We start from the raw sequence: 23,599 nt of genomic DNA, 5'->3' as shown, positions 1-23,599 counted from the left end.
AGAAAGAGGGGATGGTCCATGTACAAACAGAGAAGCAACGTGTATCCCATATGTTTACAATAAAAAAAGAAAGAAAAAAAAACTACATAGCTAAAAATAGGTAGAAAGTAGACATGTATGCATAAATATAGAAAAATTTCCAAGAGGAAAAAATAAGGTATAAAGTGTAATGAAGGGTATGTTCTCAATGTGTTGTGTAAGTATGTTATAGAAGGATTTTATTTTCTATAAAGAATCACAAAAAGAATTTAATAGTTATCCAGTTAATGAATTGTATGTGTATCAATTTTATTTTGCAAGATAAATAGACATTGTATGGGAAAAATCATGACTTATTTTATCTGTAGTTTTATATATTAAAGACACACATTTTAAAGCAATAAAGGCAAAGTAAATAATAAAAAAAAAAAAAAGAAAAAGAAAGAAGGGATGGGACCAAAGCAAAGCTGGGCAAACCAGCACTGTAGCTCCATCCGGCATCTGGGTACGTGGCACCATGATGTTCTCTCCAAAGGGCTGTGTGGCTCCAACCCTACGGCCTGTTGGTCGCAGCCCTCTCCTGGCTTGTCTCTGCTTGAATCCTGCAGCTTTCCTCAGCAGATGTTCCACAGCACGGCATTTCTTTATCTCAGGGGTCTCCTCTGCGCCTTCAAGTTCCTCCTCACCTCTCCACGCATCACCTGCTGGGGCGCTGCCGTGGGGACTCCAACCCTGCTGCGCTTTGCTGACCTCTCAGACCTTCCCTTGAAACCCGTGAGAGGCTCTGTGACCCGCTAACTCCAGCATCTTACATTCCTGCAGAACCAGCACCACGTGGTTATCGCCAAGGTCTGGCACCATCTTCAGGAGTCACCAGGCCTTCAGGGACCAAGGTTGCAGCAGCCTGTGCATGACCGGGTGGCTGAGTACAAACTGCCGAGGCCCCTCTGCTATCAGAGTGCCCCACTGGTCTCTTCTCAAGGGAATTTTTACTTTTATACCCTTGAGTCTGAGATGGGTGTGGTCTTGCAATTCCTGAGATGCCCTCCAGCCATCTTTCCTATTATCTTTGGCAAAGTCTTTAGAGTTTCTTTAGTGGCTGTTATATCTTTAACAACCACATTTTCCTTGGCCTCAGTTTTACTTGCAGTTTTCTGGCCAAACTGTAAGTTTTTCAACTCTTTCTGCTCTGCTTTCTGCTCCTGACAATAAACTTGGCTAAAAGTCACCAGCAATACCCATGCCACTATTTGAATGCTATGCTGCCTAGAAATTTCTTCTGCCAGATTAAGAAGTCTATAACCTCTCAATTCAGCCTCACAGAGTCTCAGGACACGGGGAAAATGTGGGCAACTTCTCAGCCAGAACGTAACATGAATGACCTCTAGGCCAATTGCCAGTCCTCCGTCTCCTCTGAAACCTCATGAACACTTTCTTTGCTGTCTGCAGTCTTACTGGCAATCTGGTCTTCTGAATTCCCACCAGAATTGCCCATAAAGGTCCACTTACACCATTCTAAAGATTCCCAGCTTGCATATCTAATCTTTTCAAAATTCCTCTTTCAGATTCCAAGAAGCTCCCAAAGCTTCTAATCCACTGGTCAGGTTGGTCACAGCAACAAACCCACTCTGGGTACCAACTTCTGCTTTAGTCAGTTTTTTGACTGCTGTGACCAAAAGACCTGACAAGAACAATTAGAGGAGAAACAGTTTATTTGGTGCTCATGGTTTCAGAGGTCTCAGTTCATAGACAGCTGGTTCCATTCCTCAGGGCTTGAGGTGAGATGGGACAACACGGCAGAAGAGTGTGGCAGAGGAAAGCAGCTCAGAAAGCAGAGGGAGAGCTCCGTTCAACAAGAACAAAACATACACCCCTAGGGCATGCCCCAGGGACCCACCTCCTCCAGCCACATTCCACCTACCTAGAGTCACCATACCCTTAATCCCTGTCAGAGGATTAATGCACTATTTGGGTAAGACTCTCATAAGCCAATCATTTCACTTTCCTTGCATTGCCTCACACATGAGCTTTTGGACACCTCACATCTAAACCACAACAATGGACCATCTCCTTAGTGACAGTCTCACATGAGGTGCTTCAGGAACATCATGTGACCCAAAGATAGTACTAATCTACCGATGGGGTTCAGACCATGTGGGCTGTGTGACATGTGGCTGTGTCTGCCAGACTCTCCACCTCCCAGAGATGCTTAGACCATCGAGATGGCTGGTTCTCCTCAGTAGGGTTGGCTCTTCAGGGAGGCTGTGCGTATGCTGGCTTGCTTGCCCTGCGGAAGTCTGATCTGCTCCCCGGGTCTCCTGAGCACTGAGCTGCTGGGGTTCGCAGTCTCGCTCACCTGCCTTGCAGCATCACAGGCTCCAGGGCTTTTTCCTGGAATGGATGTCTCTGGGATCTGGTCTGGGTGGCCCTCTGGATGCCACCAGTCTCCCCTGAGGGTCCCAGCCTCAATGTCTCATGTCCTGAGTTCTGTGTAGGCTGCACAAGGCTTCCCCTGGGGTTGGTTGAGATGAACAGAGACCTGCTCAGACAAGCTCACAGAAAAGAAGGTATGGCAGGAGCACAGGCCAGGCAGCCTGGAAGCTGGATGCTCCCAGACCTCCAAACTGGCAAACGCCCTAAGTCACCCTCAGCAAAAGCAGGAAGAGGAGGAGGTATTGGCTCAGATCTGGCTTCAGGTACATCTGGATCCAGAGATTCCAACGCTGCCACCAGCGCTCAGTCTTGCCCCATCTGCTTCCCTCATCTGCTTCCTCCTTCTTGTTCACTTCTCCTGCAGGTCCCCCTGAGGGACCAAGATGGATGCTGGCTCAATCCCACCCTCTCTACATGCCAGGGAGAGGCTGCTTTCTTCTCACTAGTTCCCAGCATGGTCCCAGCTAAGGCCAAGCCTCATTGGGCCGGCTTAGGTCACATGCCCTTCTCTGAACCAATCACCATGGCCAAGGGCAAAGAAAACTGGGTCTGTGGCCAGACTAGAGGGTGCTAGGCAAAGACAGGTATGTCCGCTCTGCCTCTTAGGAGCCAGAGCCAGGGGCTGGCTGGGGGTTGAGGTGGGCCCTGCAGGGCTGTGGGGCTCTGTGTCCCCTCCTGTGTCTTCCCTGGCCTTTCTCTGATAGCATCTTGACTTTCCTGCCCTGATTCCTGTCCCCTCAGATCACTGGTCTGCAGATATGGAGAGCCGGGAACCAGGCGACGCGGGTTCATGGGTCAATCCATGTGAGTTTGAATCTTGACTCTATGCTTATTAGCTGAGGGAATGTCCTCCCCTGCGAAGCAGAGCTGATGACAGGGCCAGCCTGCTGGGTGACAGCTGTCAGTTTTCTGAGTGAAGGCATCGAGAATACTTAGCACAGCCGCCAAGGAAACCAGTTTGGAAGTTCCTCAAAAAGTCGAACAGAACGACCACGGGATCCAGAGCTCAAGGTGTATTCTCAAGACCGTTGGCTCGAAAACTGCAGATGCCCAGACACCTGTGGTTGGCAGCCAAACGGTGGAAGCAGCTCGGGTGACCATCTGCAGGTGAACAGATAAATGAAACGTGTCATACTGACAGGGTTCGGGACATGCTACCCCCAGATGTGGCCCATGATTATTTTAAGCCAGAGGAATTTAGGAATAGCATGAGCTGGAGGACTTTCTGACCTTCTCCAGAAGTAGTTCACAAAACCCTGTCCTTGGAGGAAAGAAGTTCTCACCTCTCAGGAGGGGAAGGGACACCAAGAGGAACCTGATGGACAGGCCGGGCTAAGTGCCGCCAGCTTATCCTGCTTAGCCCTTCACTCCATCACATCCTTCAGGACCTCCCCTCCCATCAAACCTCGCATAAACACGCCCAGTTCGGCTCTTTCTCAGGTCCTTATTTCCTTATGAAGTTTCCCGTCACATAAAACTTATATAAAACTCCATTCAGGGCAGTGATAAGGATTCACAGCTTTGCTTAGATTGTTTTAGCACTTGCTCCAACTGTCCTCCCGTCCTGAGAGGCAGGATTTTCAGTACAAAAATCAGGTATGACCCCAGCTATAATCCCTGGGCTAAGGCAGGAGGCTGAGGCAGGAGGATGGAAAGTTCAAGATCATCCTGGGCAACTTAACAAGACATGGTCTCCAAACCTCATGAAGAGGGCCGTAGGTGTAGCTCAGTGGTAGAGTACTTGCCTGGCACGTGCAAGGCCCTGGATTCAACCCCAGCAATGGGAGAGTGGGGAGCAGACCCCAGCCCTGGGCACATCTGCCTGGACCAAGACCATGCTCCAATTCCCCCACATTCCCTCACCATGTCGCCATGACATCATGACTTTTCAAAGAGGACCCACACAGCTGGGGGTTGTGACTTAGTGGTAGAGCACTCGCCTGGCGTGCACGAAGCCCTGGGCTCAATCCCCAGCCCCAGGGAAGAAAAAAATGTTGCAGGGAGGACCCAGGAACCCCACCATCTGTGCTCAGGTGCGGTGGCTGCTGTGGTATAACTGGGCTTCCCTTGGCCACCTAACTCACTCCAGCCTCTGCCCTCCATTGGACCATGTTGGTGACAACAGTGACCACAGGCCCGCTGGTGCTGGGTGCTTCACACTGCTTCACACGAACCTCCCAGTAGCCCCGCGCCCGGATGCTCGCAGGGAGGCCACGGAGGCTCGTCCGCCCAGCCGGTCTGTTCTGAGCACACGTGAACCCGTTCTGTCTGACTGCAGAGCGCGTGGCCTTCCCGGTGCCCTGCCCTCCAACACCACTCCCCCTAAGGAGTCCAGCCTCTGGATTCCCAGGACAGCGGGACAGGCACCTTCCTTCTTCTCTATCTCCACAGCCCACCTCTCTGGGCCCCCATCCCTCCAGTGAGGGAGTGGGCTGTGTGGTCACCAAGAGCTTCCGGCAGGGAGCCAGGGGAGAGGGCTGGGGTGCTGGGCATGGCTGGGCCTGGGACCAGTGTTTCCCACCCGACACCTCTTCACCTCTGTGCTAAGAGCTTTCCAAGCATCGTCCTGTGGAGCCCTCGCAGTCCCTGAGCGGGGCACCATCCCCACCCTCTCCACCTTTCGACTGAGGCAGTGGAGGCTCTGGGGAGATCTCATGGCAGCGTGTGGTGAGGCCATCATGCCTCAGCCAGCCTTTCCAAAGCAAGGCCTCTGAATGTCACTGCTCCCTCTCCCCTATGCTCTGTCCCCTGCCCCCGACTTTCTCCATCCCTTGTCCTCTGACCCCGTCGCCCCTTAACACTGAACCAGGAGCCAAGTCTCCAGGACGGACCCAAGCCAGACCATCTCCTCCTGATACCACTAGGGGGCGTGCGAGATCCTTGCAAAGACCTCCAGGGGCTCAGGTCTGGAATCTGAGGCCGCAGCAGCCTGAAAGGTGGAAAGCCGGAGGGCTGGACTGTGGGTGGAGAGGGTGGGAGGCTGGACCTTGCAGGAGGTCGCCTGGTTTGGCAGCCTGGACACTGCTTTGCAAGTCCCTCCCCTCTCTGGGCTTCGGCTTCCCTGTGTATAAAATGGAGGTGGGGCTGGCTGGAGCGCGGCCTCTCCACTCCCCCGTGCTTCTGTGTGCTGCCTGGGACTCAGAGGGTCTGGGTGGGTCCTGGGACACTGCGTTTCCAACCAGCACCCCGTCTGTGTCCCTGCTGCTGCTTCTGGGAATTGCCTCCAGGGATATGCCAGCTCAGATGACGGTTTTTGAGTTGAGCAGGGAAGACTCATGTGTCCCCAACCCTCCTGCAGAGGTGGCCATTCAAGCGTTGGTTCCTTCATTCCTTCATTCATCTAAGGCGTCTTTTGTGCCTCTCTCTGTGCCAGGGGCTGGGGACTTGGAGACCCAGCACTGTGCTTGAACACAAGGTCACACCCACGCTGGGGCTAGGAAGGGGCGTGGACCCTGGGCAGAGGTGGGGAGGGCGGAGCAAGCCTCCCAGGGGAGGGGACCTTCCGCCTTCTCCTGAGGCGTGAGCAAGAGGGCGCCAGGCAAAGGGGAGGCGGGGAGGGCACAGGGCTGTTCCAGGCAGAGACCCAGAGGAGACAGAGCTGGACCACAGGTGACGAGCTCGTGCGTCGGGGGGCAGACACCCACACACCAACGAACACACACCCCCTCAGAGGCACAGATGTGGGCAGAAAGCAGCATCCTCAAAGAGAGGAGAATTCTTATTCAGGGAACTTTCCCGAGCTCCTATTGGAGTGGGATGTTTTGGGATGGTTTCCATGGCAACCCCCTGCCGTCCTCCCCGGAGACTGCAAGGATGGTTTCCTTCAACTCCACTGAGGCTCCCCAGCCTCCAAAGTACAGAGTCCACCCACCCCAGCAGTCTTCTCCGTCCACAGCCTCAACACTGGAGAACCCACCCTCAGGCCCACGCCCACCCCGTCTGCTCCACGCTCTGCCTCCTCTTCTCCACCTTCCTCCTCTTGCTGTCCCCCCTACAACTCTGGGAGGCAGTTCTGGAGAGCCCCTTTGGTGGGCACTGAAATTTGGACATAGGTGGACATTCACCTCTGTTTGACTCTGAGTTCCAGTTCTTTCCATTTGTGGGGGGGGCTCAGTGATACAGTCTATAAAAGGCCAAGGTCTCAGCTCACCCCAGGCCTGGACTCGCCACAAGGCATTCACTCCTCCACCCCAGCCCCTCGAATTTCCTCGGCATTACCGTGCACCTGGCCCCACACTAGACCCAGGGACACAGAGGGAGGCCAGCAGCTCCCAGCCTGGTGCAGAGATGGACTTTGAACACAGAAGCAAAGGAACACACCAAGGCCCTGCGGGTGTCCACAGGAACGTGGTTTCCCAGCACCAGGAGGCGAAGAGGCTGCGTGTCCTGAGGCAGGGAACTGAGGTCTCAGTCCTAGGTCTGGGAGGAGGCCCGTGAGCCCCCCAATTTTAGGATCCCTTATATCTCTTGGGCTCCTTTCATGAAGAAGAAAAGGGGGTCCAGGTAAACAAAGGACTTGCCCCAGGCCATTTAGCGTGGAGCTCAGATTAGAAGTCAGCCCCCAGCCAGGATCCCCACTTCCCCTATTGGCCCCCCAGGGCCCACCATTGCACACCCATTCATGTGCACACTCACACCTCCAGGCACGGGACTTGCCTGAACATTCCAACTTCAAGTCCTTCATCTCTTACCTGAAAACAGGTGCACCAGATTACCTGGAGTAGCCTGGAGCACCTCTCTCTTTCCTGCCCTTCTAGGTTCTATACAGAGGCTGGGTGGGAAGGCTCCTCCCCCAGGGCCAGGGGCTCCAGGTAGAGCAGGACCCCTAGCAGGATACCCTTGGGATGCAGCAATGGGGGCCACTGGGCCACCCAGCAGCAATGGGCCTCTGGGCCACTTCTGCCCCTGCCCAGCAGGGAGGTCAAGCAGGTGAGCAAGGACTTGGACCAGAGCACTTGCTCTGTGCTAAGAGCTGTGCTGAGCCTTTTCTTTGCATCACTCGCTTTCTCTGATCCTTACCCAGCAATGCCAGGACAGAACCACAACCCCAGTTGATGTGGTGGGATGGGCTTTGCCCTTGGGGCTTTCTTTTTCTTTTTTCTTTTTGGTACCAGGGATTGAACCCAGGGACACCTAACCACTGAGCCACACCCCCAGCCTTTTCAAAAATTTGAGACAGGGTCTCGCTAAGTTGCTAAGGCTGACTTTGAACTGGCGATCCTCCTGCCTCAGCCTCCCTAGCTGCTGGGATTGTAGGCATGGACCACTGTGCCTGGCCCTTGTGACTTTCTTTCAGTCCCCTTCTTAGCTCTTACAGGAGGGTCTCTGATAGGACAGAGGAAATGACACAATCTTGGCTAGTATAATTGTGAAATAGTAATCATTATGGGGTGTTGGAACCCCAGCAGAATGAGAAGAACATACTCCAAGGGGGTGCGACCTGAGTGGAGTCCCTATGCCTGGAAGGAGGCAGCAGTGGCAACAGAGGACGGGTCATTGTGCAGAGCTGCCTCCAAGATGCCTCCAGTGGTCACTCTCTGGTATGATATTGTTTTAGTCGGCTTCTTCGCTGCTGTGACTAAAGGATCTGACCAGCACAACTGTAGAGGAGGAGAGGTTTATTTGAGGTCTCAGGGTTTCAGAGGTCTCAATCCATAGACAGCTGGCTCCATTCCTCGGGGCTCAAGGTGAGACTGAACCTCATGGTGGAAGAATATGGAGGAGGGAAGCAGCTCACATCATCAGGAAGCAGAGGGACTCCACTCTTCAGATACAAAATGTATGCCCCATAGCCACACCCCATCTGCCTCCAGTTACCATTCAGTTAATCCCATCAGGGATGAATTCACTGATTAGGTTAAGACTCTCACAAACCAGTCATTTCTCCTCTGAACCTTCCTGCATTGCCTCACACGTGAGCTTTTGGGGGACACCTCACATCCAAACCATAACAGATATGGTTGGCAGTTCCCTCCCACCTATGGCAGGGTTTGTCTGGGTGATTTGAGATTGGATCATTAAAGACATTGCCTCCTCCATCTTGTCTCTTGGAACACTTTCTCCGGGGAAGCAGATGGCCAGGTTATGTCTGTACTATCTTAAACTACGTCAACTTGAAGTTTTAAATTTTTTCATCTTCAAGTTCTATCGATTAGTAAGAGAGGAGAGCCATTCTGGAAGCAAATCCTCCTGCCCCAGACAAGTCTTCATTTAAGTTATTACAACCTGACCCATGAGAGATGAAAGGTCCCAAGCCAGAATACTCTAGCTACTCTGCTCCCAAATTCCTGACCTGCCAAAACTTGGAAATAATAAATATTTTTGTTGCTTTAGGCTACAAAACTTTGGGGTGATTTGTTATGCAGCAATAGGTGGCTAATATCACTATACCTAGATTGATCAAATACTTGAGAAGAAGTAAGCTATTTGAAAAATAATTCATTCTGGATTTCTCACAATTGGAGAAGGGGATTTCAAATACCCAAAGGTAGAAAATTAGAATGAATGCCATTTTGTTCAGAAATTAGAGCTCATAGTTTTCAATATCTAAAGATGGATGCAGAAATATAGATATAAATGTGAGTCTAGGAATGTGTTTATAAGTAGGTATAAACACACTTACTCCCAGCTCTATTCATTGAGAACTACAGGAGCAGTGAGCACACCTACTGCCCAGAACTTGGTCTCTAAGTATCATTCTCTGTTAAAAAGAACTACAGCTCCCTAGGGAAATGGCTGGTTGCAGGACAGGAAAGTAAGATGAGCCTGAAACAATCTGTTGAGCCAGAAAGTAAGGCAATGTGCCAAGAAGGAGACTTGTCAAGAGAAGCTCTCACTGACCAAATCTGGAAAAAGCCACACATCACAGCAAATAATGCTAATGACAAAGTAGAACCCACTGAACAAAACAAACCCATGAGTCCACACCAATAGAAATAAGTCATACATTGAAAGCTTGATAAAGAGTTGCCTACTGATGCATTTCAAAGTGCCTCCCTCCAAATATTCATTAAGTCCAAATGGAAAGAGTAATTTTTTAGTGGAGAAGCCTAGACTTAATTAAGCTATCAATAATAAGACAAATAAAAATCCTGAATCATCTGATAAGAGTGCAATAAAAAGAAGTTAGCACACTTCTATGATGTCCCTGCAGATGTGTGAGTTTTTATTAAGTTTTTAATCTGCTGGTTTAATCAGTTACTGAAACAAAACTGTGTATTTGTTTCTTTCCTGTTTTAGTTCTCTTGATTTTTGCTTTATATATTTTGAGGCTATGTTATTAGTTGCATGCAAAATTAGATTTGTATCTGCTTTATAAATCTAATTTTTTTCCACTGTAAATATCTCTGCTTATCTTTAGCTTTTTTTCCCCCTTAAACTCTGCTTTTTGCTGATAATAATGTAGCTTTTGCCCATTTATATCTAGCTAGTGTTTGCTTGGATGCTTTCCATCTTTTTACTTTCCTCACTTTTTTATCCTTTTAATTGATATGTCTCTCTTATAAGCAGCACATGGTTGTTTTTTAAAAAGCATCCAGTTGTCTTTTAATTGTATTCTGTATTATTGTTTGTTTTCTGATTGTTCCACTTATTCTCCATTACTTTTCTCTCCTTTCTTGCCTTGTCTTGCCAACCTGAAATAATACATCCAGCAAAAAATATCCTTCACAATAAGGGGTTAGGGGTGCTAGGGAATAATAGAGTTACTTTATATTAGGTAGAGGGGAGTGAAGGGAGGGGAAAGGGTATGGGGTAAGAAGGATAGTGGAGTGAAACAGACATTTTTACCTCATGTACATATATGACGGCATGACCGATGTGATCCTGCAATATGTACAAACAGAAAAATGAGAAATTACACCACATTTATGTATGATTTATCAAAATGCATAAATGCATTCTACTGTCATGTATAACTAATTAGAACAAATAAAAAATGTAAAAATAAAGGCAAACCAGAAATCTTTCATACAAATAAAAACTAAAACAATTCATCACTAGCATCCTCCCATCAGAGGAATTAGTAAAGGCTGGTATTCAGGCAAGAGAAAATGAATCCCAGATGGAATCTTGGAGATGCAGGAAGAAATCAAGGCCAATGGAGAGAAAATATTTGGTTAATCTAAACAAATATTGTCTATACAAAACAATAATAATAACATCTTGTGGAGTTTGAAATATATAAAGAATTCAAATACCAGATGGTGCCAGATGATAACAGCATATAACTCAGGAGGGGGTAAATGTAGTTTTAAGTAGTTTAAGATTCCTGCATTTTCACAAAAGTGATGAGATTATTAATTTATATTAGACTTTAGTAAGTCGAGGATACACATCACCATGTTTAGAATGATCACTAAAATAAAAAGTGACAAATTAGTAAATTTAGTAAAGCAATGACATGAATAAATAAGAGACCAAATCAATCCAGAATAAGTCAAAAATGGGGAAAAGTAAACATGGTATTTTTAACTGTCTAAAAAAGCAAAGCATAATAGAAACCTAACAGGTAATGAAAATGTCCTAAATTGAGTGGTTGGCATGAAATATTTCACTTCAATCTGATTCATATACCTTACATATATCAAATATATATTTTGTAGACTCCATTCCACAGTTAATGAAAACAATTAAAAAGCAAAATGGACAGCAGAACATTAGGTACATATAATATGATCTCATTTGTGTGTATAGAAACATATTTTTTGAAGAAAAAAAAAATCAAGCCTATTTGCCAAAATGCAATCAGTGTTTGTCCTGTGGGGAGAAAGGGAAGGGTGTGGAATTTTGGAGAAAAACTGTTCATTTCTGCCTTATGTCGTCTATGAAATTTGCATATTTTGTTCACTAGGTATTTATTACTTAATAATTGCAAATCACCAACAGCCCAAAATGTGTTTCCATTTTGAAAAAATAATTAAAAAATATACAACGAAAGGTTGTTTTCTGAAGAGGTGTCCGGAGTGATCCGATCTCCGGTTGTCGTGACACATCTTTCCCACACGGTGGCGCTGCGGGGCGGCCCAGCAGCTCCGGGCTCGGGCTGAGCAGACTGTCGCGGTGGGGAGAGGGTGACGCGTCTTCGTGAACAGATTAATTTCTTCAGTATCCCGCGATATCCTTGCCAGGCGGCATCCGGAACGCTGGCTCACAACAAGTCAATCGTCCCCGCGGGTGGCTCCGGAGCATTTCAGGCCAGCTGCCGCTCTGGGCCAGTTGAAGGGCCTGGGGTCCCTCGCTGACAAGCCTGGGTTGCGCGAGCATGCTGCGGGGCCCTCACAAGGCCTGCTCGGATGTGGTGGGGCTATCTCCGGGGGTAGCGGGTTCTAGGTCCCTGCAGGAGTGCAAACTATGGTGACCCCCCTCACCTGTCAAGGGAGCTCAAGAGGGAGGGCGTCTTGAGATGAGCCTGGGTCCCTCTGGTCTGAGAGTGGGTGTTTCTGACTTCTGCCTCTGAATCCTCCTGCATGTGAACCTGAGCAAGTCCGTTTCTGCTTAGGATACTCCTTGACTCCCCATCATCCTCAAAAGGCTCAAGTTCCTGAGCTTGACTGCTGAGTTCTTTACTACCACCAACAAGCCGCACCTCCCAACACCCACCATCCGTCACCCTGAATCCTCTTGTTGCCTCTGACGCCAGCCTCTTTCTCGGCTCTGAGCTTTTCCCGGGCTGTTCCCCTTTACTCTGACACTCTTCCACCCTTCGCCTCCCTCTTCTTGCCTAACTCTGACTTCTCCATCAGACCCAGAGTTTCAGCACCACCAACTTCCCTCTCCCAACATGCCACTTGGTGCTAATGATGTTTGGTGCCAGCCTCCCTGGTTGGACAGGGACCCCATGGGGGCAGGGCCTGGCTCATCACTACTCCCCCAGCTCCAGGACTTGGGACACCTGGCAGATGCTCCAGAACCGCTGTGCCAAGGAAGCATGGTGAGCATGCATCGCATGGTGGGACCCCTGCAGGAGGGGCCGAGTACAGCCCCTGCCTAGAGGAACCCCGGGCCTCCCTGGGCTCCTGCCGCCTGGGGAGATAACTCGAAATGCAGGAGGCCTGCCCCAGCACACAGTGGGCCCTCAAGTGGGCTGCCCTCTGGCAGCACCAGAAGACAGGTGGGTGGTGGGTCAGCTCCACGCAGCTTGGCCCGGCCTCCACCCTACACAGGCAGTGGACTCCCAGACCCCGCTGTCCAGCCCATGGGCCCAGCTGACAGTGAACTTCTCCTCACAAATGTCCCCCCGAATCCTAGTCATCTGAATCCATCCTCCTCCCGGGAATTGCTTCTCCTTATTGCCCACCTGGGAACTGGCTCTGCCATCCCCCAAGCCACTGCCCCCATCCCCCTCCCTGCCACACACCTACCACCAAAGCCTGGTGTCCAACTGAGGACCCTGCCATCTGCTTTGCTGACCTCTCCAGGGTCTTGTGAGGATGCCACCCCCTCCCCACCCCACCTCCTCTCTCCCGTGACCCCCATTAATGCCAGACCGTCTACTTTAGGTTCCCCAAATAAGCTTCAGTGCTGTCTCCTTCCGATTATCTAAGCTGTCCCCTCTCCCAGGGCCTCCCCTGTCTCCTGGGAAACAGGTATGCACTCCTCAGGTCTCTGCTTAGACATCCCTTCTTCCAGGAAGCCCTCCTCTAGGTGCCCACGGTGAGCTGGGCCTCCCCATCTCTGCCCTGGTCACACTGTGTCTGATCTGCTTTCTTGCTGCAAACCCAGCGGTCAGAGTTTAGTCCTCCCTCAGCAGCTGCTGGGCTTCCTGACCCAGCTGGTCATGGCCTCCTAGCTGAAGTCCCTCTTCCCTGGGCTTCCAGGTCATGGTGCTCTGAGCTGTCTTCCTGCTCACTGGCTCCTCAGTTCTCAACGCCAGTTCTCCATCGCCCCCCGCCCTCTACTATCAGCCTGCCCCCGGGCTGACCCTCAGCCTCCCATCCACTCTCTCCCCTGGTGCTGACCTCCAGGCACATGGCTTGCAACTCCACCTGCATGCTGGCAGCCCCCGAATTCCAGTCTCCCCAGCATTAACCTGCCCCCCACCTGCAGGCTTGACTCTATGCCTACCCCCCGCCCGCCTCTCACTTGATGTCCACTGGGCAGCTCCATCTTACCACGTGCAAATCAAGCTCCCAGTTCAAGCTCCTCCCCACTTCCTCTTCATAGACTCCATTCTCATGGTTCTTGAACAAGAAACTCTGGTGTGGTTCTTCCCTCCCCTTATTCCCACCCACATCCCATCCATCCGGAAAGCCTGTGACTACCTTCGAAGTGCACCAGATTCCCACCTCTTCTCACTGCCTCCACCTGGACAACCTGGTCCAACATCTTTTGCTGGGGTCAAGGGCAGCCTCCTCCTGACTGGTCTCCTGCTTCAACCCTGGTCCCCTGACGACGATTCCTGAACTAACAGCCAACCTGTAAGTGAGGTTGTGTTCCTTCTCTGCCCCAGCCTCCCACAGGCCCCCTCCTCATGTGGAGTAGTAGCCAAGCTCTTCTCCACCTACAAGACGCTCGGAAGCTGACATGCTCTCCATCACTCCTTTGGTGACCTCTGGGCCTTTGCACTGACCGTTCCATCCGCCTTCAATACTCCCCCTTACATCTGCACAGCTCCCTCTCTCCTGCTTTCTGACCTCTGCCCAGAGAGGTCTCTCCTGGCCAGTCTACATACAAAGTGACTCCCAGTACTTGCTGTCTTTCTTACTAACTTGCTCCTGTCTGTCTCCTCCATGAACTGTATCTCTGGAGGGACAGGGATTCTTCTTCTGTGTTCACTGCTGTAGTCTCAGTGCCTAGAACAGTATCAGGCATGTAATAGACCCTCAGTAAATAATCGTTAAATACCTGAATGAACAAACACACCCTGGCCAGATGGCAAAGACCAGAACAGCAAGAGCGTGATTGGCTCATCACTGTAGCCGGAGGACTCAAGTCAGAACGGTGCTCAATAAAGACTTGCTGAAGGCATGGATCAGTGGACAAGGCACTGACTGTCCCCAGGAGTTGCTGCCTGGGTGGGTATCCTGCCTGAATCTGCAGGCGGAGGCAGATCAGTCCACTCTGAAGATGCCTGAGCCCTGGAGTCATCCAGGAAAGTCTGAGACACCACGGTTCCTGATTCTGACGGGCCTGGTAGGCCCCAGAGGATCTGCAATACCTGTTCCTAGCAATGAAGAAAACTGCTCCCAAATGCCACGTGGACCCTGATTTCTTTCAAGTTGTCCTGCCCTTTAATGCAGCAATTATGCTTCTGAGAATCTTTCCTATACAAAGACGAGCATTGGCGTACAAAGATAGCTATGTGTGCAGATTGGGGGCAGGTGGTGACAGCATCGTGTGTCATCACATAAAACAGGACCCAACCTGGATGCCCAACAGTTGGGGCCACCTGGGTGCATGTGGCACAGCCCAGGGCCTGATGGATCACACGAAAAATCAGAGGATGGATCTATGCGCTGAGAAAGGAAGATACTGGTTAAGTTGCTAAGTGATAAATCATGTCATTAAACAATCCTACGGGATGAGCTGCGTTCAGTGTAAATAATGAAGCCTCTGGATGAGGTTCATGTCCATGGGCATTAGAAAGAGCCTGGATTCACACTTATCCACCCACCCCCTGACCTTGGTCGCCCCAGGTGGGGAGTAGGATTTGAAAGAAACTTCGCCCGATTCATCTCTTTATATCTTCATTGACTTTACTTTTGATAATAAGCTGATACTCTTCTGTAATTACATTTTAAAAGAAATTTTCCCTATGCATGTGAAAGCAGTTGATGGAAACACACATTTTCCTAGCCTCTTAATGGCTAGCAATGACTGGCAGACAGGTTAGAAGGAAGGTAGGTTGAAGAATTAGTGGCGATTCATCATCCAGGGCTGTAAGTATGGCGCCTGCTGCCAGTCTCTGACCATGTCACCCTGAACACCTTGCTGGAGAATTCCAGTGCTCGAGCATGGTCTCCAGCATCCCCACACAGAAGTGGCAGGGCTACGGTCTGTTGCCTATTCTTGTACAACCTGTGGGCTAAGAATTGTTTTTTTGCAGTTTTAAATGGTTGGGAAAAAATATCAAAAGAAGAATATTATTTGTGACACAAGAAGAAAATATGAAATTCCAATTTGAGTGTCAACGAGTGAAGTCTTATTGGTGCACAGCCGTGCTCATTCATTTGCCGGCTGTCTGTGGTGCTTTCCACTGATGACGTCAGTGTTCGAGTGCTGGCAACAGTGATGGGAAGCTTAAAATGTCCACTCTCTGATCCTTTCCAGAAAGCTGGCCAATTCCTGATGTGTGACCTCTGTCCTGAGCCGCTCGGCCAGCTCTGTGGTCTAACGAGCGGGGCCTTTGCTTTCTTGAGTCCGTCCAGCCCTCTAAGCAATGGTTGCAAGCCCTGCCCTCACCCGGTGGGTGTCCCCCACCCCCAATCTGAGTGGACATACTTATGGTCTGGTTCTCTGGCTCACTAATTTCTGGGTCTCCAGCGCTTGGCACGGTCCCTGGCTAAAGTTTGCTGAATCGCGTGGGCTGCTGTCATTGCCGTGTCAATTTTCAGGCTTCTTGAGGTTTTTCCTGACTCGCCAACCTGAACACTAGCCAAGAAACCGCGGGGAACAGGGAGGTCAGGTGAAATGCAGAGGGCTGAGCTCATGTCGGCAGGGTCTGATGATTACGGGGGCTTCCCTGGGGCGGAATCACACTGCCTGACCACAGAGAGCGGAGCCAGGACCCAACCACATAGTGTCTCGGGGAGGATTGCCTGGGGGGGAGGGAGTTCCCCGTCCTGGGAGGTAAGCAAGCAGAGTGGGGTCAAGGATGTCAGAAGAGACTGCTGCCTGTGGGTCTGCCCTGGTGAGAGCTCCAGCTGCTCCCAACCTGGGACCCTGGACTCCAGGGGTTCTCCCAGGTGATGACCAAGGCCAAGCTCTGGGGGTTGACAAGGGGACAGAGAGTGCTGGCCCTGCCTGCTGCTGAAGATCCCCTCCCTCCAGGCCAGCCTGTGGCTCATCCCTGCCCCGGCCTCCTGACCAGGCTCCTGCAGCAGGAGTACTGGGGCTGGGGACACTGGTGTCCCCAGGGTTTCTGGGAACATGAGGTAGGATCATGGAACCTTGTAGCGGGGATATCTCAAGTCAAGCCCTACAGTGCATCATGAAATTGATGATTTGGGGGAACTTTGAGGACCCCAGACCACCATCCCCTCCCCCTCCCCTCAGCCCTAAAAATCTAAAAATCCCCTAATTCCAGGCATTTTTTTCCAGCTTGCTTCTTTCCAGAAAGGTCTGAGGTTGTTTAATGATAACACACAGCCAGGGAGGCCACGGGGCTTTGTGGTTGAGGGCTGGCCCTGGGATCAGCTCGTGCGGTGGCGGGGGGTGGCTGCTGGGCCCTCCTGAGAGCACCGCACAGGTATTAGGTTTCTAATTGCGCCCCAGAAGTGGGGTGTGTGGCGGCCCAGATTTTGAGCCCGACTCCTACCGCTTCCTCCCCGTGTGAGGGGGATCTGCACTTCCTTCTCAGGTTTCCTCAGGACAACTCTGATTGGGATTCCCTGAGAGGACTGGAACTCACAGGCCCTACCCCCGCGGGCACGTGGGTCCCTGTCTTCGGAAGGAGCTGGCTGTCCCCGGCCCCTCCTTACCTCCCTGGGGTCGCTGACAGGGCCTGCCTCGTGTCATGCGCTGGGACCAGGGAGTGGCTCAGAACTTGTTGGAAGGTTCCAATCCTAGGTTTTGAGGCCTTTGAAGGATCCAAGGAAGCAGAGCTGACTTTCTAAATGCAGGGGTTGGAGGAGGCCAGTGGCTGAGAGGCTCAGGAGGTAAAGCAGGGCCTCTCTTCTTGGCCTCTCTCTCCCAGGCCCTTTTCCACTCGGTCCCTCCCCACCAGCCCCATCCCCACAGCCTCCCTCCCAACTGGGTGGTGTTGCCCACTGGGGTGGTGAGGTCCCAACCCCAGCTCCGCCCCTTCTCAGCCACTCAGCTGTGAACCTGGGCTCCGCAAACCCTCCGCAAACAGCCTCCATGACCCTCTGGCTTCCCTGCCCGCTCTGGTCCTGGGTTTCCAGCCCTTCATGAGAAGGGCCGATCTGGTGCAGCCGGGAGCATTAGGATGCAGGGAGAGACAGAGGGGCGTGTCTTCGCGGAGAGCCCTGCCGCCTTCAGAGGGCTCCTGGGAGGGTGTGCGGGCTGGGGGTGGGGGACGATTACTGCTAACAGTCGCCCCGTGAGCATTTCCCCCCTTAAGCCTTTATTGGGGGTCCCCTGAGGTAGGTGCTGGGGACTCAGCCAGGGCTGCCAGGGGATATTCAGATAAATGTGGAGCTACACTTCAGGCGGCCTGAGTTCCAGGAAGGAAAGTAGGCAGGGGCAGGGGAGGGGGCTCTGGAGGAGGCTGCATGAGACCTGAGGCCCGCTCTCCCTCTGCTTGGAGGCCTCGCTCCAAGCAGAGGAAATAGGGAAATCCTGGGGTGCGCGTGCTGGCCTTGGGCAGTTCAAAAGAAAACAAGGAGGAACCAGGGCGGGGTGGGGCAGGCCTTCAGTCCCAGCAACTCAGGAGGCTGAGGCCGGAGGATTGCAAGCTTAAGGTCAGACTGGGCAAAATAGTGAGTGTGAGCCCCTGTCTCAAAATAAAAAATAAAAAGGGCTGTGGTGTGGCTCAGTGGTAGAGCAGCCCTGGGTTCAATCCCCAGTACCTAAGGGGAAAAGGGAAAGAAACCCAGGAGGCATGTGGCTGGAGGGAGGGCGGGAGGAGGTGATGAAGTGGGAGAGGGCAGCCCACGCAGGCTGGATTCAGAGCACTGGGCACCTCCTCTGGCCCCGGTCCTAGCGTACATCCTACCTGTCTTGGTGACCCCGTTCTCCTCTCAGCCTTCCCGTTACAGATGAGGAATCCAAGGCACCAATGAGGGGAATCATGGGCCCAGCAGGTGATTGGGAGCTGGGATTTGGACCCAGGCAGGTCCTCATGGCTGAGCATGTCCTCTCTGGGAGAAACCCCGTTCTTAGAGCCAGGCTAGGAGAGGTAGAGAGTAATGATAATAAGAGAGGAGGTGGAGAGCGCAGGGAGGCGGCAGCCCACGCAAGCCCCTGGCGGCTCACCAGGAGGCAGGAGCAGGAGCCAGGCTGGAGCACACCTGTGACGGCCTGAGCGCAGCGACATGCTGGGTGCCGGTCACATCAGTTCCACCCCAGCTCAGCAGGTGGGGAGCAGCCGGAGGCTGTGGGCTCCTCGGAGGCTCCGTTTGGCCTTGGACAGGAGGCTGGCTACAGAAAATCAGAACCCAGAGCAGAAAATAACTTGAAAGCACATGCAGCCCAGGCTGTGGGACCCACGCAATAGGGGCACACGCCTGTCCTGCTGCAGCTGCGGAGACTCCTCTTCATCCCTCACAGTCCAGCTCAGCCGGTCCCTCCTTTGCAAAAGCTTTCTCGACTCGATGAGCTGATGGCTCCCCCTTCACGCCCCTGCTTTACCCTCTTCTAGCTTTTAGATCTCTGGGTTTTGATTCCTCTCGCATGTGTCCTGGGCCCAGCCCAGGACTTGGCTGGCTGTGTCCTTCCCAGCAGGCAGACGGTGAGCAAGCCAGCCAGCAGGTGCCTGCCTCCCACATGCCCACCACGGGGCGCCTGTCCCCTCATCCCCTCCCACCGGTGTCCTTCGCTCAGCCAGACTCGGGCCAGCGGCCACTGGTGACCACTTAGCTCATTTAATTAGCTGGGGTGCCAGGCCACTGCTGCTGGATGGGGTGTGCGTGGGAGCACACGTCCAGCTGTGCTGGGGCGCTTTGGCTCTTGGATCAAGACCCCGTCCTTCCTGCCGCCCTGAGCTCTGCTGCTGCAGCCTCGGCTCCAAAGACCAGCCCGCGGCTCCGTCCAGCGCCTCCCAGCCTTCCCGGCACATTTCCTTCCCTGCTTCCACTCGGATGGTTTAGCTGCACCGGAGCTCCGCAAGCGGGTCCAGAACCTGTGCGCTTTTCTCCGTTTCCGCCCCCAGTTCCGGCTGGAGGTCCCTGCACCTTGACATCAGTGGGTTAGAGCAGGGCCCTACCTGGTCTCCCCGAGTCCACTTCCCACACAGCAGCCAGGGAGCCCCTCAGGTCATTACCCTGTTTCAACCCAAAATGGCCCCCACACTCCCTGGCCCACAGGCTCTCCACGGAGCAGCCCCGTGACCTTTCCCTCTCCTCTTGGGCCACTCTTCCACCCAAGCACCCAGCCCCAGCCACTCTGGCCTCCTGCCTGCCAGGCTCACTCCCGTAGCCCTTGCAGGGGCCCCGCCCCCCCCCGAGACTGGCTCCCTGGAGCCACCTTGCTGGTCAAGTTAGTACTCAGAATTTATTCCTCTGGGCCCAGAGTTAATTTTCTAAATAGCCCTCCTCTTTCTCCAAATAGAATATAAAGCCATGCAAGAAGAGACACTGTCCATCCCAGATGCTAGGAGAGGACTGGGCATAAAATCAGCACCTGTAACTGTTGGTGGAATGAACATAAGATCCAGATGGGGTCTGAATGCCTTTTGCAGTCACGCTGGGAATGTACCAAAGCAGGTGCTTTCCAACCCAGCAACTCTGTATTGACGGTTTTACCACTTGGAGATCATTAGACAGGTGTGCACAGGGTACAGTCAAGATATTCATGGCAGCTAGGTGTGGTGGTGCACACTGTAATCCCGGTGTCTCGGGAGGCTGAGGCAGGAGGATCGAGAGTTTGAGGCCAGCTTCAGCAACTTAGCAAGACCCTGTTTCCAAATAAAAAATAAAAAGGATTGAAGATGTGCAGCCCTGGGTTCAATACCCGGTACCAAAATAATAATAATAATAATTCATTGCAACATTGCTTATTGTGACCAACAAAGGGCAGCAATCTAGGTGTCCACCAGGAGGGACACAGCCAAAGGGTGGAAAGTTGTGTAGCCACTAAACGGAAGGAGAAGAGTCTGACTGTGCTGACGTAGTTCGCCCCCCTGGCGGGAAATGGAACCTGGGGCCTGATGTGCAATATACATTTATTGTAAATGAATCCCGGAGCGGAGGAGCTCTGTTTGCATATCTAAACACAACTGATTCACAAAAAGAGGGAAATGGGTGGAGAGGGGTCAGGTTAATCCAACTATTCCTTGACGGTGAGGAAGGTGGCGCCCAGGGAGGGTAGAGCCTCACTCTGGGTCACACCACGACTTGGCCGCACAGCCAGGATGTAGGCCCAGGTCTTCCTTCCTCAAGACCCACTTCCTGTTCTCAGCAGGTACTGGGGGCATAGCTGAGGGAAGGATGCAGCCTGAGCCTTATCCGGAGTCGGTTAAGACAAGTCGCTTCTTTTGAAGCCTCAGCGTCCTTGTCTGTAAAATGGGCCCATATTCTCCCCACCTCCAGCCCTGCCTCACCAGGCTGTGGCAAGGGAAGAAAGCTTGTGATTATAAAAGCTTATATAAGGATGAGCATTACTGAGTGCTTAGGACACGCCCAGTCAGACTCGCACAAAGCCCTTTGAGGCTCATGATCCCCTTTAATCTGCACAAGAACCCTCTGAGCTTAGGGCTGTGAGCGGCCCCATTCTGAGAGTAAGACTCACAAGGCTTTAGTAACTAACGCCCAGTGTCACCGACCTTGGTGGCAGAGCTGAGATGTAAGCCCAGCGCTTCAGCCCCCTCCTCTCAGCTACTCTTCTAGAAAGTTCTCCATGTTCCTATATGAAATTGGTTCCCAGGGCCCTGGAGAACTGGGGCACGCTGGGCCTGACCCATCCATTGGTCAGGTGGTCCCCAGGGCAGAGTCCCCTCTCCTAGGCTGCCTCCCGCCCATACGGCCTGTCCGCACACCCACTGATTAGGAGGACCAGGGAGCCCGGAGCCTGCAGCCAGCCTGGGTCGGGCCTGGCCTCCCTGTAATTAAGGGAGCAGGAGGTTGGGAGTGAGAATCCATGTCATCCAAGGTGGGGGAGGAGGGTTGGGGGACAGGAGGAGCCTCTGTGTGGTTAGGCGAGCCACGTCAGCAGCCACTGGCCCTCTGGAGGCCACGGGGCGGCCATGGGTAGCTGAGAGGGACCCTGTGTAGACTCCCCTCCATGTCACCTGGCCAGCCTCCTGCCCATCTCTCTGTCTCCTCCTCCCTCCTGTGACGTCCCCCCACCCACCCCAGAGCCATGTCACCCAAAAGCAGGTCACTGACGCTTGGCTCCTGGTGTCCAGCAATGCTGTGGGAACAGAGCGGTCCCTCCTGCCTGTGTGCAGTGCAGACGGAGGCTGAGAGAGGGCCACTTGCAGGAAGACCCGGGCGTATATGGCAAAGGAGGTCATTCTCTGAACAGAGGTCTTCTGGACAGTGGGCAGCTCGTTGCCCCCCGGAACAAGCCCACACCCCCAGGTGCTCCCTGCCTGCTCTTCAGCCCTGACTTTCTCCCAACCACTTACCGTCCCCCTTCTGGCCTCCGTGCCTTTCCCCTGCTGTCCCCTCGGCCTAAATGCCTTCCCTCCCTGCTCAGCCCATCCGATCCTGTTCTCTCTCTGCCCGGTCAAGGCCTCCTCGCCCAGGCAGCCTTCCCTGACTGGGCTCCGGCAGAGCTCTCCCTCCCCTGCAGGAGGGGGCCCGGCCTGTATTCTGAGCGTGCCTGGGCGACAGGGAGACGGCCATGAACTGCAGCATCTTTGACCTCCCCCACCCCCAGCACCAAGACTGGGACCTTTCTGCCCTGAAGTCACTCAGTAGCTGTGGCCCTGGACAAGTCCATTCAGCTCTCTAACCTGCTTTGTCCTTGTCTGTTCAATGACCAGGTCTATGAGAAGGGACCATTGTGAGGCTCACACGAGGCGACGTGGGCGACCACTCCAACCCGGGCCGCCTCTGGTGGGTGCTTCACAAACCCTACCCAGTGCTTCATGGCTGTTCTTGTCAAGGCCACAGCCTCCCTAGTCCAGCTCTGCCCTGTACTCACCTCTTTCACATGGCGAGCAGGGGCCTTTCCAAGGACAACAGGTGACCTGCCACTCCGTGGACCAAGACCACCCCCCTGGGCCCTGCCCAGCCTCACACCTCAGCCCCTCTCTCTCCGCCCCTGTCCCCTCTGCTCCAACCACCTGGAACTTACCTGGGGCACGCAGCTCCACTACTCTTCGGAACCCCATGCAGGTGATTGCTCCTCTGTCCTTCCCTGGCTGGCTGCTACCTGTCCTTGAGGTCCCCACTTAGGTGCCCATTCCTCCAGGAAGCCTTGCAGCTCACACCCCAGCCAGGTGAGGCCCCCGCTCTGTCCCCATGGCACCTGCCCCCACACGCCAGGGCGCAATGACCTGTTCACCTGTACCTGTTTACCCCGCAAGGGGCCAGACGCTGTGCCTCGCTCCCCGCTGCAGACCCAGCACGGTGTCTGGCGAGGACTGGATGCTCAAAAAATATTTAGTGACTAACTGAATGGATGGATGAGTCAATTACTGCATCCCCCACACTGCAGGAAATGTCTGAGAACAGATTTGAGTGGGAGGTTCCAGCAGGGCCTGGGAGAAGCCCCTGGGGTTTGGGTCCTGGGTGGTGAGCAGAGTGGACCCCCACCCCCTCCCACGAGTGGGTCAGCCTCCCCCTCTTCCCACAGGCCCTCGGGGCCCCAGAGCCGGCTTCCAGATGTTAAGCCCTGTCTCTGCCTCACCTCTTAGCTTTTCCATCTGTACAGCCGGGCCAGATCCCCGCAGCCAGCGTCGCGGGCAGCCAGGCCAACCGTCCCCGGCGTCTTCCTATTTTAGACATCTCGCCGCCTCGGTCCCTTCTAATGTTTCCAGCCAGGCTGCGGGGGGAGGAAAAAGAGGTTACTGCTACTTTAAATGTACTGTATGAAGGCGAGGGCTGGAAAGGGGCCTGCTCGCAGGAATACCCAGTCATCTAGTTGGAGAAGCCGCCAGATGGAATACAAAAGGAGAAGCCCGCACGCCCATGGAGACAGCCCCGGTTCATAAACCAGGGGGCCCGGGGGCTGGGGGCCCGCGCCATGGAGCCCGACTCCCTCCTGGACCAAGACGGCGCCTACGGTAGGTGAGGCTGGCCGGCTCACTGGCGGAGTTGGGGACCTCGCCTGGCTGCTCAGGCACTTTCCTCCGCTTCAGGAGTCTGAGTGGATGGGAGGGGGAGGTGGCCCGGCGGCTGGCACTGTCTGGGCCGGGGATTCTGGGTGGGCAAGGCTGCCCTGGGTCACGGGGCACAGCGCC

The 23,599-nt window shown here is 53.2% G+C and overlaps 1 protein-coding gene and 1 long non-coding RNA gene across 3 annotated transcripts in view; one reads left to right on the top strand and one right to left on the bottom strand.

The window, feature by feature from the left end:
• Nucleotides 1-15,131: 15,131 nt before the first annotated feature.
• On the bottom strand, nt 15,132-23,590 carry LOC124964363 (uncharacterized). Of its 2 annotated transcripts, none has more exons than XR_007104939.1 (7): nt 23,269-23,590; nt 23,047-23,181; nt 19,873-20,146; nt 18,508-18,672; nt 18,248-18,421; nt 17,052-17,182; nt 15,132-16,002 (listed from the first exon to the last, which is right to left on the bottom strand). It is a non-coding gene; the product is annotated as an uncharacterized LOC124964363 (long non-coding RNA). The 2 variants fall into 2 exon arrangements; XR_007104940.1 differs by having other exon boundaries at nt 23,422-23,590.
• Nucleotides 23,234-23,599, top strand: part of Dab2ip (DAB2 interacting protein) — a 241,180-nt gene continuing 240,814 nt past the window's right edge. Inside the window, exon 1 of the mRNA XM_047524503.1 lies at nt 23,234-23,422. Coding sequence (XP_047380459.1) covers nt 23,383-23,422 — 40 coding nt within the window. The 5' untranslated portion in view covers nt 23,234-23,382. The remainder of the gene's footprint in view (nt 23,423-23,599) is intronic.

This window comes from Sciurus carolinensis, chromosome 14 (assembly GCF_902686445.1).
Source record: "Sciurus carolinensis chromosome 14, mSciCar1.2, whole genome shotgun sequence".
NCBI lineage: Eukaryota > Metazoa > Chordata > Mammalia > Rodentia > Sciuridae > Sciurus > Sciurus carolinensis.
This window is presented reverse-complemented; position numbering and strand designations above follow the sequence as displayed.